Source organism: Schistocerca serialis, chromosome 1, assembly GCF_023864345.2.
Source record: "Schistocerca serialis cubense isolate TAMUIC-IGC-003099 chromosome 1, iqSchSeri2.2, whole genome shotgun sequence".
NCBI classification, from domain to species: Eukaryota; Metazoa; Arthropoda; class Insecta; order Orthoptera; family Acrididae; genus Schistocerca; species Schistocerca serialis.
In genome coordinates, this window is record NC_064638.1 from 1119616462 (window position 1) to 1119631683 (window position 15222).

Genomic DNA, 15222 nt, shown 5'->3' on the forward strand with positions numbered 1-15222 from the left:
TTACTAGTGTCCTGCTTGAGACAGTCAAATCGTTTCAGTATCTGGGCGTAACGTTGCAAAGCGATGTAAGCCGCGCGGGATTAGCCGAGCGGTCTTAGGCACTGCAGTCATGGACTGTGCGGCTGGTCCCGGCAAAGGTTTGTGTCCTCCCTCGGGCATGGGTGTGTGTGCTTGTCCTTAGGACAATTTAGGTTAAGTAGTGTGTAAGCTTAGGGACTGATGACCATAGCAGTTAAGTCCCATAAGATTTCACACACATTTGAACATTTGAAAGCGATGTAAGGTGGAACAAGCATGTGAGAACTATGGCAGGGGAGGCGAATGGTCGACTTTGGTCTACTGGGAGTAGGAAAGAGTGGTCCACCTGGTGGAACTAATCCTCGAGTACTGCTCGAATGTTTGGGATTCGTACCAGGTCGAATTGAAGGAGGACATCGAAACAATTTAGAGGTGGACTGCTAGATTTGTTACCGGCTGGTTGGTTGGTTTGTTTGGGGAAGGAGACCAGACAGCGAGGTCATCGGTCTCATCGGATTAGGGAAGGACGGGGAAGGAAGTCGGCCGTGCCCTTTGAAAGGAACCATCCCGGCATTTGCCTGGAGCGATGTAGGGAAATCACGGAAAACCTAAATCGGGATGGCCGGACGCGGGATTGAACCGTCGTCCCCCGAATGCGAGTCCAGTGTCTAACCACTGCGCCACCACGCTCGGTTTTGCTACCGGGAGGTTCGAACAACACGCAAGTGTTACTGAGATGTTACGGGAAGTCAAATGGAAATCCCTTGAGGAAAGGGGAAGTTCTTTTCGAGAAACACTATTGAGAAAATTATAGGACGGACATTTGAAACTGACTGCCGAACGATTCTACTGCAACCAACAAACATTGCGCGTAACGACCACAAAGATAAGATACGGGAAATTAGGGCTCATACGGAGGCATATACTGTAGATAGTCCGTTTTTCCTCGCTCTATTTGTGAGTGGAACAGGTAGGGAAGTGTCAAGTGTCGTACTGGGTACCCTCCCCCAAGCATCGTACGGTGGTTTGTGGAACATCTGTATAGATGTACATGTCTGTTCCTCAAAGATGAGTCTGCGTTCTACGACGACTGGCTTTCAGTTAGCAGCTCACATTGTCGAAGATTTTGTGAGCACGAGGATGAATTGTTGCGCGTCCCCTGGCTAACACAGTCACCTGATCACAATATTATTGACCCTTCGTGGTCTACCGTGGAGAGTAGTGTGCATGATTGCTCTCCATCCTCTTCATCGTTACCTGAATTTGCCAGTGTTTTTCAGGAAGAGTGGTATAAGATACCATTCAAAACCACTCAGGACCCGTATTTAGCCATTTAGAGAGTCGTATTTGAGTGTTCCCATATTTTTGTGCGCCTCTATAGGTACGGATTAATGTGTGGGTATATTATTACAAAACACAGATTACATCTACGAAACGTCTGAGACTGTGGTCGCCGTTTGATACAGTAGCGTGTGATTCTGATGGTTCTGAAAATGTTACGAGGACCAGGATTTAGTTTAGTAACCGGAGAAAAAAGTAATGATGCTCAGTTACTGATCACTACAATCTGGAACAGTATTCTCGACTCTAGATCAGACGTTTGCCCCAAGTCGTATCGAATAAAGATACAGGCAGTAATGTCATATAGTAGTAATAGCTACTTTTTAAAGATTTTCCTCCCAGATCTCAACAGCAAATTTAGTAGTGTGTTGTATTTTAAGCGCATATACAGGGTGGTCCATTGGTAGTGACCGGGCCAAACATCTCACGAAATAAGCATCAAACGAAAAAACTGCAAAGAACGAAACTTGTCTAGCTCGAAGGGGGAAACCAGATGGCGCTACGGTTGGCCCGCTAGATGGCGCTGCCATAGGTCAAACGGATATCAACTGCGTTCTTTTTAAAGAGGAACCCCTATTTCTATTATTTATTCATGTAGTACGTAAAGAAATATGAATGTTTTAGTTGGACCACTTTTTCCGCTTTGTGATACATGGCGCTGTAATAGTCACAAACATATGGCTCACACCGAGCGAGGTGGCGCAGTGGTTAGCACACTGGACTCGCATTCGGGAGGACGACGGTTCAATCCCGTCTCCGGCCATCCTGATTTAGGTTTTCCGTGATTTCCCTAAATCGTTTCAGGCAAATGCCGGGATGGTTCCTTTGAAAGGGCACGGCCGATTTCCTTCCCAATCCTCCGTCTCTAATGACCTCGTTGTCAACGGGACGTTAAACACTAACCACCACCACCATATGGCTCACAGGTTTAGACGAACAGTTGGTAACAGGTAAGTTTTTTAAATTAAAATACAGAGCGTTTGAACATTTTATTTCGGTTGTTCCAATGTGATACGTCTACCTTTGTGAACTTACCATTTCTGAGAACGCATCCCGTTACAGCGTGATTACCTGTAAATACCACATTAATGCAATAAATTCTCAAAATGATGTCCGTCAACCTCAATGCATTTGGCAATACGTGTAACGACATTCCTCTCAACAGCGAGTATTTCGCCTTCCGTTATGTTCGCACATGCATTGACAATGCACAGACGCATGTTGTCAGGCGTTGTCGGTGGATCACGACAGCAAATATCCTTCAACTTTCCCCACAGAAAGAAATCCGCGGACGTCAGATCCGGTGAACGTGCGGGCCATGATTTGGTGCTTCGACGACCGGTCCACCTGACATGAAATATGCTACTCATCACCGCTTCAACCGCACGCGAGCTATGTGCCAGACACCCATCATGTTGGAAGTATATCGCAATTCTGTCATGCAGTGAAACATCTTGTAGCAACATCGGTAGAACATTACGTAGAAAATCAGCAATCATTGCTCCATTTAGATTGCCATCGATAAAATGGGGGCCAATTATCCTTCCTCCCATAATGCCCCACCATACATTAACCCGCCAAGGTCGCTGATGTTCCACTTGTCGCGGCCATCGTGGATTTTCCTTTGCCCAATAGTGTATATTATGCCGGTTTACGTTACCGCTGTTGGTGAATGGCGCTTCGTCACTAAATAGAACGCGCGCAAAAAATCTGTCATCGTCCCGTAATTTCTCTTGTGCCTGGTTTCAGAACTGTACACGACGTTCGAAGTCGTTGCCATGCAATTCCTGGTGCATAGAAATATGTACGGATGCAATCGATGTTCATAGCACTCTCAACACCGACGTTTTTGAGATTCGCGATTCTCGCGCAATTTATTTGCTACTGATGTGCGGATTAGCCGCGACAGCAGCTAAAACACTATTTGGGCATCATTATTTGTTCCAAGTCGTGGTTGACGTTTCACATGTTGCTGAACACCTCGTGTTTCCTTAAATAACGTAACTTCCCGGCGAACGGTGCGGACACTTGGATGATGTCGTCCAGGATACCGAGCAGCATACACAGCACACGCCCGTTGGGCATTTTGATCACAATAGCCACACATCAACATGATATCGACCTTTTCCGCAAATGGTAAACGGTCCATTTTAACACGGGTAATGTATCACGAAGCAAATACCGTCCGCACTGGCGGAATGTTACGTGATACCACGTACCTATACGTTTGTGACTATTACAGCGCCATCTATCACAAAGCGAAAAAAGTGGTCCAACTAAAACATTCATATTTCTTTACGTACTACACGAATATGTAATAGAAAATGGGGGTTGCGTTTTTAAAAAAACGCAGTTGATAAACGTTTGACCTATGGCAGCGTCATCTAGCGGGCCAACCATAGCGCCATCTGGTTTCCCCCTTCAAGTCCGCCTCTGGTAGCTGAGTGGTCAGCGTGACGGAATGTCAATCCAAAGGGCCCGGGTTCGATTCCCGGCTGGTTCGGAGATTTTCTCCGCTCAGGGACTGGGTGTTGTGTTGTCCCAATCATCATCATTTCATCCCCATCGACGCGCAAGTCGCCGAAGTGGCGTCAAATCGAAAGACTTGCACCAGGCGTACGGTCTACCCGACGGGAGGCCCTCGTCCCATGACATTTCCATTTTTCCCCCTTCAAGCTAGACGAGTTTCGTTCCTTGTAGTTTTTCGTTTGACGCTTATTTCGTGAGATTTGGCCCGGTCACGATCAATGGACCACCCTCTGTAATCCTAGCGACTGACCTGCAGTGAGTAGAGTCTGTAGATGTACAACGACGAGGGCTTCGTGTTCTTACTACAGTCAATGGCTAGCTGGCTCCATCCGGAGATCAGTCGCAGATGGGCGGCGCTTCCCGCAGCGTGGGCGCCGTGTAATAGGAGCCAGGCAGCGCGAGCACCTCGAGTGGCCGTCCAAATTGGCCCGGGCCTCGGGGCCGGGGTGAGCGCGCCTGAGCACACACGGACGCGCTGTCCGGCTCTAATTGGAGGCCGGCACGTCAGCGCCGGCGCTGACCGCGAGTGGGAGGGAAGTTCACGGAACGGACTGCGGGCACGGCGATACTTAACGCAGGCGCGTACGCCGACGGCGTGGGAGGACAGCGAATGAGCAAACAGCAACCGCGCGTACCGTCTGGAGTGTTTACCACTGGGGGTCCCAGTCCCGCCACACACTTCCAAGTTAGGTTAGGATGCCAGTTCGGTTATCGCTTTACGTCCACGTATTCAACGCGCAGGACGTCCAACTTCTCTTAGCGGAACGCTTGATTGCCTGCGAAATTTATTGTAGTGGTTAATAGTTCCTTGTGACGGCTACCTGTAGCATCGATACCGAAGCTTTTCGAATCACAGAAGCTGAGGTGAGCACTTGGGCCTGGCGGTGACCTAATCTTTTTGCAATTGAGAATTTAACTAGAGCACGTGTACAGTCAAGTGTGATCAACAGTTTGAGGCAGTGCCGTGACGACATATAAACTTATTCTGATACGTACTTGTTGAATATTACTTCTGTCTGTTCATGTACGTCAGTAGCTAGAGGTCTAATCTTTAGTTCACACTGCGAACTATGGATGAAGGGCAAGAGGCAGCTTCCATATATATACACTCCTGGAAATGGAAAAAAGAACACATTGACACCGGTGTGTCAGACCCACCATACTTGCTCCGGACACTGCGAGAGGGCTGTACAAGCAATGATCACACGCACGGCACAGCGGACACACCAGGAACCGCGGTGTTGACCGTCGATTGGCGCTAGCTGCGCAGCATTTGTGCACCGCCGCCGTCAGTGTCAGCCAGTTTGCCGTGGCATACGGAGCTCCATCGCAGTCTTTAACACTGGTAGCATGCCGTGACAGCGTGGACGTGAACCGTATGTGCAGTTGACGGACTTTGAGCGAGGGCGTATAGTGGGCATGCGGGAGGCCGGGTGGACGTACCGCCGAATTGCTCAACACGTGGGGCGTGAGGTCTCCACAGTACATCGATGTTGTCGCCAGTGGTCGGCGGAAGGTGCACGTGCCCGTCGACCTGGGACCGGACCGCAGCGACGCACGGATGCACGCCAAGACCGTAGGATCGTACGCAGTGCCGTAGGGGACCGCACCGCCACTTCCCAGCAAATTAGGGACACTGTTGCTCCTGGGGTATCGGCGAGGACCATTCGCAACCGTCTCCATGAAGCTGGGCTACAGTCCCGCACACCGTTAGGCCGTCTTCCGCTCACGCCCCAACATCATGCAGCCCGCCTCCAGTGGTGTCGCGACAGGCGTGAATGGAGGGACGAATGGAGACGTGTCGTCTTCAGCGATGAGAGTCGCTTCTGCCTTGGTGCCGATGATGGTCGTATGCGTGTTTGGCGCCGTGCAGGTGAGCGCCACAATCAGGACTGCATACGACCGAGGCACACAGGGCCAACACCCGGCGTCATGGTGTGGGGAACGATCTCCTACACTGGCCGTACACCACTGGTGATCGTCGAGGGGACACTGAATAGTGCACGGTACATCCAAACCGTCATCGAACCCATCGTTCTACCATTCCTAGACCGGCAAGGGAACTTGCTGTTCCAACAGGACAATGCACGTCCGCATGTGTCCCGTGCCACCCAACGTGCTCTAGAAGGTGTAAGTCAACTACCCTGGCCAGCAAGATCTCCGGATCTGTCCCCCATTGAGCATGTTTGGGACTGGATGAAGCGTCGTCTCACGCGGTCTGCACGTCCAGTACGAACGCTGGTCCAACTGAGGCGCCAGGTGGAAATGGCATGGCAAGCCGTTCCACAGGACTACATCCAGCATCTCTACGATCGTCTCCATGGGAGAATAGCAGCCTGCATTGCTGCGAAAGGTGGATATACACTGTACTAGTGCCGACATTGTGCATGCTCTGTTGCCTGTGTCTATGTGCCTGTGGTTCTGTCAGTGTGATCATGTGATGTATCTGACCCCAGGAATGTGTCAATAAAGTTTCCCCTTCCTGGGACAATGAATTCACGGTGTTCTTATTTCAATTCCAGGAGTGTATATCTAGATTTTCGAAAACCGTTTGACATTGTGCCCCACTGCAGAGCAGACAGTTGAAGCTACGAGCATATGCAATAGGTCCCCAGATATGTGAATGGCTCGAAAACTCCTTAAATAATAGTATTCACTACGTTCTCCTCGACGGTGAGCATTCATCAGCTACAAGGGTATCGTCAGGAGTGCCCCAGGGATGTGTGATAGGACCGCTATTACTTTTTTGTGTACTTAAACGATCTGGCGGACAGGGTGGGTAGCAATCTCTAGTTGTTTGTTGATGTTGACATGCTGTTCTACAAGGTATCGAAGTAGAGTAACTGTACTACGATACATGATGACTTACACAAAATTTCTAGTTGGGGTGATGAGTGGTAGGTAGCTCTAAATGTAGAAAAATTGTTAGTTAATGGGGATGAATAGCAAAACAAACGGGTAATGTTCGTAACCAACATTAGTAGCGGTGCCCTTGACTCATTGACATTGTACGTCGTTCAATATCTGGGCCTAACGTTTCAAAGCGATATGACATGTGAGGCTTGTGGTAAGGAAGGCGAATGGTGGACTTCAATATATTGGGAGAAATTTGGGAAAGTATGGTTTATCTCTAAACGAGAGCACATACAGGACGCTAAAGCGACCTATTCTTGAGTATTGCTCCAGTGTTTGGGATCCATGCCAGGTCGGATTAAAGGTAGACATCGAAGCGGTTTAGAGGCAGGCTGCTGGATTTGTTACCGGTAGGCTCGAACAATACTCAGTTACTACGGATATTTTCCAGCATCTCAAATAGGAAGGGAAGGCTGTGTTCTTTTCCAGGAATACTATTCAGGAAATTTAGAGATCCAGCATTTCAAGCTGACTGCAGAACGAGTGTTGCATGCCGCCAACATTCATGTCGCATAATGACAGAAGAAACAAGATATGAGAAATTAGAGCTCACATGGAGGCATGTTGAGAGACGTTTTCCCCACACCCTATCGGCGGGTGGAACATGAAAGCAAATGGCTAGGAATGGTAGGTACAGGGTATCCACACCTTACTGCGGTGTATGTAGGTAGATGTGCTTGGCAAAGTGTTCATTAAACCATTTTAAGACTACTTCTCTACAGTTCCAGTCTTACGTAGGATGTGGGAAAACACGAACATCTCTCTCATCTCTGATTTCTCTTATTTTATTTCAGCTGTCATTTCTCTATATGTAAGTGAGAGTCAACAACAAACTTTCGTTTTCGGAGGCCAAAGTTGGTGACTGAAATTTCGTAATAAGTTCTCGCCGTCATGAAAAAGACTTCGTCTAAATGATTTCCACCCCAGCTCGTGTGTCATATTCGTGACACACAATCCCTTCTTTCGCAATAATACAAAACCACCTGCCCATCTTTGAACTTTTTCGATCTTGGAAAAGAATAGAGCAGGTAGTCTTCTACGTATACTGCCAGTCTTTGGGTCACTTTCCGCAGCGTATTTCCCATGTAATGGTTTCAATTTAAGCTGTTCGCAGTTGTAATCCATAAGTATTTAACTGAATCGACAGCCTTTAATTTTTCGCGATTTATAGTATAATCGAAAATTAACGGATTCCTTTAGTACTCGTGAGGTGCACCTCAGACTTTTTACTGTTTAGAGTCAATTAATACTTTTCGCACAGTACAGATATCTTGTCTAAATCATTTAGCTATTGGTTTTGGTCTCCTGAAGACGTTACTAGACGGTAAACGACAGTGTCATCTGCAAACAATTTAACAGAGCGGCTCAAAATGGTTCAAATGGCTCTGAGAACTATCGGACTTAACATCTGAGGTCATCAGTCCCCTAGAACTTAGAACTACTTAAACCTAACGAAACTAAGGTTATCACACACATCCATGCCCGAGGCAAGATTCGAACCTGCGACCGTAGCGGTCGCGCGGTTCCAGGCTGTAGCGCCTAGAACCGCTCGGCCACTCAGACCGGCTGAATTATTTATCTCAGGCATAGCCATAACAGTTTAGAAATCGTAATTTTTGCGTAAATGTTTAGCCTACATTAAGTTGTATATAGTTGCAGGTGACAAACTGTAAGGAAAAACAGTCGCTGTAAAAACGTAATACAGCAGGTAAACCACACCACGTGGTAAGAAGGTATGAAAACACAATTTATATGCTCTTCAAAAACCTGTAATTACGATTTAGAAACTAATATTCAGATGTATTTAAACAGTAAAGAACGTTCCTTATGTTTACCAGCCATAATAATAATAATAATAAAATCACTGATGATGCTGCAAGTGCAGTGAAACATGTCTGGGACAAAAAACAAAATTGTGTTTTGCTAAAGGCGGACCGCAGTGAAAAACGTATGTTATTGTTAATGCAAACAAGGCAAAAGAGGTTTAACATCAAGATAATTATGTTCATCCTTCTTTGTTGTGCTTATGGTTGCTGTCCATACAACAATCCTAGCACTATCACGGCGTTGTATGCTTTAAGTCTGGTCTTATTTGATCAGATAACTTACAGTACGCACAGTCGCACTTAAACAGATATTTTCCCTCTCTCCATACGTGAACAGAACGGGAAGAAGCCCCAAATGATGCTATGGTAAGTAACCTCTGCCATGCACTTTACAGTGATTTGCAGGGTATGAATGTAGATGTAGATCTCTTGGGTTGTGGCGGGTACTAAGTCAGTTCGCAAGCTGTTGGCGTCCATCATGGCCTAGACGTGAGGCGAGCGTCGCGTGTTGCATGCAGAGGCACGGGCTCCGGCTGAAGTACTGTGCGCAGTCTTTTGTTGTCGGCTGGCCGTGCTGGTAATGACTGCGCGGCGTTCCGCGTGGTCGCGGCCGACGACCGCAGCTGCAGCGGCCGGCTAATGTCACGGTCGGCGCACGCGCTGCTCTCGCATCACTCCGCCGCAGGAGCCGTTCGCGACGTCACAGGTGCGCAGCATCTGCATCCTCAGTCTACGTCCGCAGCTACCCTCTCACCTGGCAGCCGACAACCCACAGTTGTATACACATCCATCAAGTTACATCCACATCCATCATTGCCAGTTCTACACAGTTTAGAAACTTTCAGTCGGTAAAATCCAGTTGTTAAAAAGGGGTAAAAGTGAAACTTCCTGGAAGATTAAAGTTGTGTGCCGGACCTAGACTCGAACTCGTAACCTTTACCCTTCGCGGGCAAGTACTCTACCAACTGAGGTACCCAAGCACGACTCACGCCCCGCCCTCACAGCTTCAATTCCGTCAGTACCTCGTCTCCTACATTCCACACTTCACCGAAGCTCTCCTGCGAACCTTGCAGAACTAGCACTCCCGGAAGAAAGGATATTGAGGAGACATGGCTTTGTCACAGCGTGAGGGACGTTTCCAGAATGAAATTTTCACTCTACAGGAGTGCTAGTTCTGCAAGTTTCACAGGAGAGCTTCGGTGAAGTTCGGAAGGTAGGAGACGAGGTACTGGCGGAACAGAAGCTGTGGGGACGGGTCGTTAGTCGTGCTTGGCCAGCTCAGTTGGTTCAAAATGGTTCAAATGGCTCTGAGCACTATGGGACTCAACTGCTGACGTCATTAGTCCCCTAGAACTTAGAACTAGTTAAACCTAACTAACCTAAGGACATCACAAACATCCATGCCCGAGGCAGGATTCGAACCTGCGACCGTAGCGGTCTTGCGGTTCCAGGCTGCAGCGCCTTTAACCGCACGGCCACTTCGGCCGGCACAGCTAAGTTGGTATCCTGCACGGAAACTCAGCGCGTTCGGTCAGAGGGTTAGCTGCCCTCTGTAATAAAAAAACTGAGTTAATGGACCAACGACAAACTGAAACGGATGTCTTGTGACGTCCGCCACGAGCACATGCAACGAACGAAAATGAACAAAATGAGGTTAAAAAAAAAAAGTTGGAAGAGCACTTTCCTGCGAAAGGCAAAGGTCCCGAGTTCGAGTCTCGGTCCTGCACACAGTTTTAATCTGCCAGGAAGTTTGATATCAGCGCACACCCCGCTGTAGAGTGAAAATTTCATTACGGGTAAAAGTGATGAACATATAGCTGAATGAAAGCTCTTTCTTTTACAAAGGGAAGAAAGGGAAAATGAGGGAAATTTGAGCCCAGTCAGATGGTAACTTACGCAAGTTTACGTTTCAAGTACATCTGTACTAGCGAGGACAATATGTTATAAAAAGCCACTGGCGTCTCTTAACAACATATGCGTATGTATATGACAAAAAGCTGGTTTGCGGACCCATGTTTACTGGAACTTTGGTGCTTCCATTATCGTATACTTTCACCTGCAACAGATTTCACTACTTGTTATAATACAATCTGTATAGCTATAAAACAGCGGGCTGTTTAACGATAACCTTCAGTATTAACTGCATACAACAATATGTTACGGGAACTATTTTTTTCCCCTCGCGATCGGTCGCGAAATTAAAATCACACACAAATACGATGAAGCTTTGCATAGGCTTGTTGCGCAGTATCTCTAGTATGCCCGTTGATCGGGTCATGTTGCACTTCCCAGTTATACATATACAGTGAGGACGTAAATATGTTTATATATGTTTATAGTAGATTCTCCCGCCAAGTGTGAAGGGCTTGCTGAGGGATCCACCGGATCTCATACAGCCCACATAATGTAACTATCATGGGTTTCCTTCTTCACGACAATTCTCGGCAACAGCCGGCCGTTGTGGCCGAGTGGTTGTAGGAGCTTCAGTCTGGAACCGCGCGACCCCTACGGTCGCAAGTTCGAATCCTACCTCGGGAACGGATGTGTGTGATGTCCTTAGGTTAGTTACGTTTAAGTAGTTCAAAGTTCTAGGGGATTGATGGCCTCAGATGTTAAGTCCCATAATGCTCACAGCCATTTGAACCATTTTTAGATGCAACAACAATGTTCCCGTAAGCTTTTAGATCGGAAGTGCTTGATTACCCTCCATGCAACCCGGACTTGGCTCATTCTGCTTTCATCTCTCATATGAACCGCTTGCTATGAGAACAGTATTTTCGCACAGACTGCGAGCTGCAGACCAGCGCAGGAAATCTGTGAAACGCGCAGGCAGCTGCCTTCTATGACGAGGGTTTTGTAAAGTTGGACCACGTTGCGACAAATGTGTTAGTCGGAGCAGCAGTATATAGGTACGTAGCTGGAAGATGTAGCTAAATCTAAATATTGCAACTAAAGAATTCGAAATGGTAAAGAGCAGCTATCAGTCGTCGTTTTCGTTCAAGATTTATTAGAGTAGATCCAGATGTCGGCTAGTGACCAGCCAATATCAATGCGGTATTTTGGAGTTGTTATTGTACATGCCCTAGCACGTCTACACTTGTTGAGGCTCTCGACGCAGTTCATTAAAAAGTACTCATTTTTTACTTTCACTTTGGTTTCCATTTTACGGCCGATCGAAGTTTGAAAAAAAAAAAAAAAGGAACCCCTGGTAAACTTTAGGAACCATAGGCCAATGTATGCATTTGCATTTCAGTAAATACAATGAAGTAATAAGCAAACAGTTGCATAAAAGAAATTTTATTTCTCTATCGTTTTAGGGTACTTGGGCCCTTCTTCAGAAGGTTATAATTATCGCATAGATGTAAAATTCTGAAGAAGGGCACTAAGTGCCCGAAACCGGTAAAGAAATTAAATTTCTTTCATGCATTTGGTTGCTTATTGTTTTATTGTGTCCGACTACATTTGCTGAGGATGGATAAAATATTAAATTTCAGTGAATTACAAGAGTCCAAATAATTTCTAGTAAGCTGATCCTGCCATGACTGGATTATGATAACGCCCTTCCATAGCGCTTTTGAACTTTAACCAGATGAGAAATATTGACACAGCTTTTGTAAGTTTCTTCCATTTAGCTTGAGCAGCTAGTGGATGATACATGAAAGTGCAGAGAAATGAGACGTTGCGGGTAGTTGGCCGGGGATTATATGCATGATGTTGAGTTTGTGGGGGTTCTCTTCACGTTGTATGGGGCGATATCTTTATTATTTCTGTATTTTTTCTCTTTTTTCAGACATCACATTCTCACCGAATGATACAGGACAAGAAACAGGTAAGTAATACTTGGCACTTTCAAGGAAGGAATTTAATATCTCCTTCACATTGGTACCGTTACCGAAGCAGGGTTACCTCACGGTGATGGGCGAAGAAATCCACCGTGACCTCATCGAAGCCTGAGTGGTTTACAGAAATTAAACCTGTATTACTGCATAGGGCTCCGGTACGAAGTTCTTCCCAATTCAAGCTATTGCCCATTAGGCCAGCTAATTCTTAGTAAGGGCATAATACACCTTGGTATTAAGGTTCCTTGTCGTTTTCCCATTGGTTTTCCCAAGTTTTTTCGTCTCGTATAGATAAAACAGTCACATTCAAAGAAAACGGTTCTTCATTGGATCTGTAAGGTATCAGGTGATTCATCGACTATATGCACTACTTTGGTTTTTCCATTCGTACGAGGAACATTCAATAATTAAAGACAAAAACTGAGGTAGAAAACAAATTGTGTGTTTTTTACAAAATGAGACTTATACAGTCCCAAACAATATCAGTGCACTTGTCCCAATAATGAACTACTTATTTTATACCTAATGCAAAGAAGTCTTGGTCTTGTTGTTTGAGCGACTTTTCCACAAACTCTGATCACCTCGTTGTTGCTGAACTTTTTTCTACGTAATGCCTTGTTGAGTGAAGCAAACAAAAGAAAATCCGAGGGACTCAAATCTGGAGTGTATTAAGGAGGATGAGGTAGTATCTCCGAACCCACCTTTTCAATGGTTTCTTGGGTCAGTAGGGCAGTGTGAGGGTGAGCATTGTCGTTTAGCAAAATAACGCCTTTTCTTTGAGATCCATGACGTTCATTCCATGCTTTGTCGTAACGACTGTAGTTCAAAATGTTGGGCGCAAGTTTCACACCAAGTTAAAATCTTGTTTAGGAAAGGGTCACCTTCCCTTCCACAGCGTTCTCTGAAGTCTGTACACACTTCGATTCTTGTTTCCCTCTATTGTTGCGTTAACTCTTTCGGGACCCACTTTCCACTTGCTTTGCTACAGATGAGCTTATTACTGATAACGTTACGAACTGTGCTATAATTACTGCAATCTTTTTGCTGTACGTACAACTGTAAGACTTTAATCTTCACGAATAATGTCGTCAGTGCGTGTTTCAAGTGAAGGAGTTAACACTTCTACTGATCTGCCAGAACGTTGATCGCCGGCCACTGATGTTAGATCTCTTTTTAACTTTTCTTCTCACTTTTAAACATTCCACGGTTCATACAACTTACGTCGTAACGTAAAATCCACGCCATCGCTAAATTCTGTAGTGAGGCTATAAGCAAAACAGTTTCTGTTGTCAGCTCATCCCAGTGCCGCCAACTAAAAGTGATGACACTACGAAATTACTCATTACGAACTGTTTCATTTCTACATCAGTTCGTCTTTTTAATTTTTGAATGTTCCTCGTAGATGTTCACGTTTGCTCAAAATTGCTAAACCACCGGTATGGCAACTGGAACAGTATTTTCGGAGGCAAGCGGAGCAGGGTTACGGCACCGGCTGTCTGGAGTACCTGCCTTCTTTCGTCGGCTTATGCAGGCTGAGCAAATTGCACTGCCCCTCACGGAGGACACTTAACCGCACAGCTCCCATTACCTCCAAGGTAATGGGCTTACGTCGTTTGGAACGAATAAACTGGAAGAAGTGCCTTGTTAAGTAACGGACGCCATGTTACAGAAACGGATGTGGCCGCTGGTTGGTCGCAGCTGCTGCAGAAGCTACAGCGTAGTGCTCCAGCATGGTATTCAGAGCATCTTCAGAAAACAGTGAAAGATTAAAAAATCAGCATTTAAACACAAGAAGAAAACGTACTGGCATTCCTTGCCGTTGTCGTTGTCTGGAGACCTAATGGCACTCTCACTCATAACGATTCCAAAATGCTGACATACGCTTGTAGCGGTAACTACGGCTCTGCACCTCTCATTACACTGCATAGAGACGCAACCTATTAAAGGTGTAAGTGAGCAGAAGTCATACGTGATGAAAATTCAGTTCCTGTCCGTGTCCGTAGCTGGAGGACCGGCGTGTTTGATTTTCATGCGGAGGATACCGCTTCAGTTACCGTAACTGCCACGGTCTTCTTTTTTTGTTGTTGTTAGGAAATGACTGGAATTCTTTTCCTTCTGCCTGGTGTGGTCAATTGAATTGCCATTGGCACGACAAGAAGTACAAGTCGGAAAGCTGACCAGGCTTGGAAGAGCGATAGACAGAAGACCACATGGCGGCCGATCGTAGTTTTCACGGATTAATCAAGGAGTTCGTCTTTTCCTCTCTCTCTCTCTCTCTCTCTCTCTCTCTCTCTCTCTCTCTCTCTTATATATATATATATATATATATATATATATATAGAGAGAGAGAGAGAGAGAGAGAGAGAGGAAGACCTCTCTGTCTTAATATATATATATATATATATATATATATATATATATATATATATATATGCACATTAAGACGGAGAGATTTGCAGGACGATCGTGTGTAAGAACCTTCGTCCTTCGGAAGCAGTCGCTTAAGTAAGAGATAAATGTTCCAAGAGTGTCCAGCAGAGTAGTGCAGTAGTGCACATGCGATCATTCTATTGTGTAGTACCGTCCCGGGTGATATAAACAAGTTTGCCAAAAAAAATTCCCAAGTTGCTCATGTAACCTACCAAAAGCATTGTCGATCACGAAAGTACAGCGAAAACGATGGATTACACAAATATAACGCTTTAGGACATCTTATAATCTACACTGCTCACGTAAATTGGTCACTAATAGTCAAT

General features: G+C 46.0%; 1 protein-coding gene across 2 annotated transcripts in view; it reads left to right on the top strand.

Annotated features, from left to right (window-relative positions):
- The window catches only part of LOC126416730 (ras-related and estrogen-regulated growth inhibitor-like), a 605084-nt gene that overhangs the window by 434550 nt on the left and 155312 nt on the right, over positions 1 to 15222 (top strand). The window contains exon 5 of one of the 2 annotated variants that reach the window (XM_050084555.1): positions 12418 to 12456. The exons of the other annotated variant lie outside the window; for it this stretch is intronic. Coding sequence (XP_049940512.1) covers positions 12418 to 12456 — 39 coding nt within the window. The remainder of the gene's footprint in view (positions 1 to 12417; positions 12457 to 15222) is intronic. 2 annotated transcript variants of the gene reach the window in all.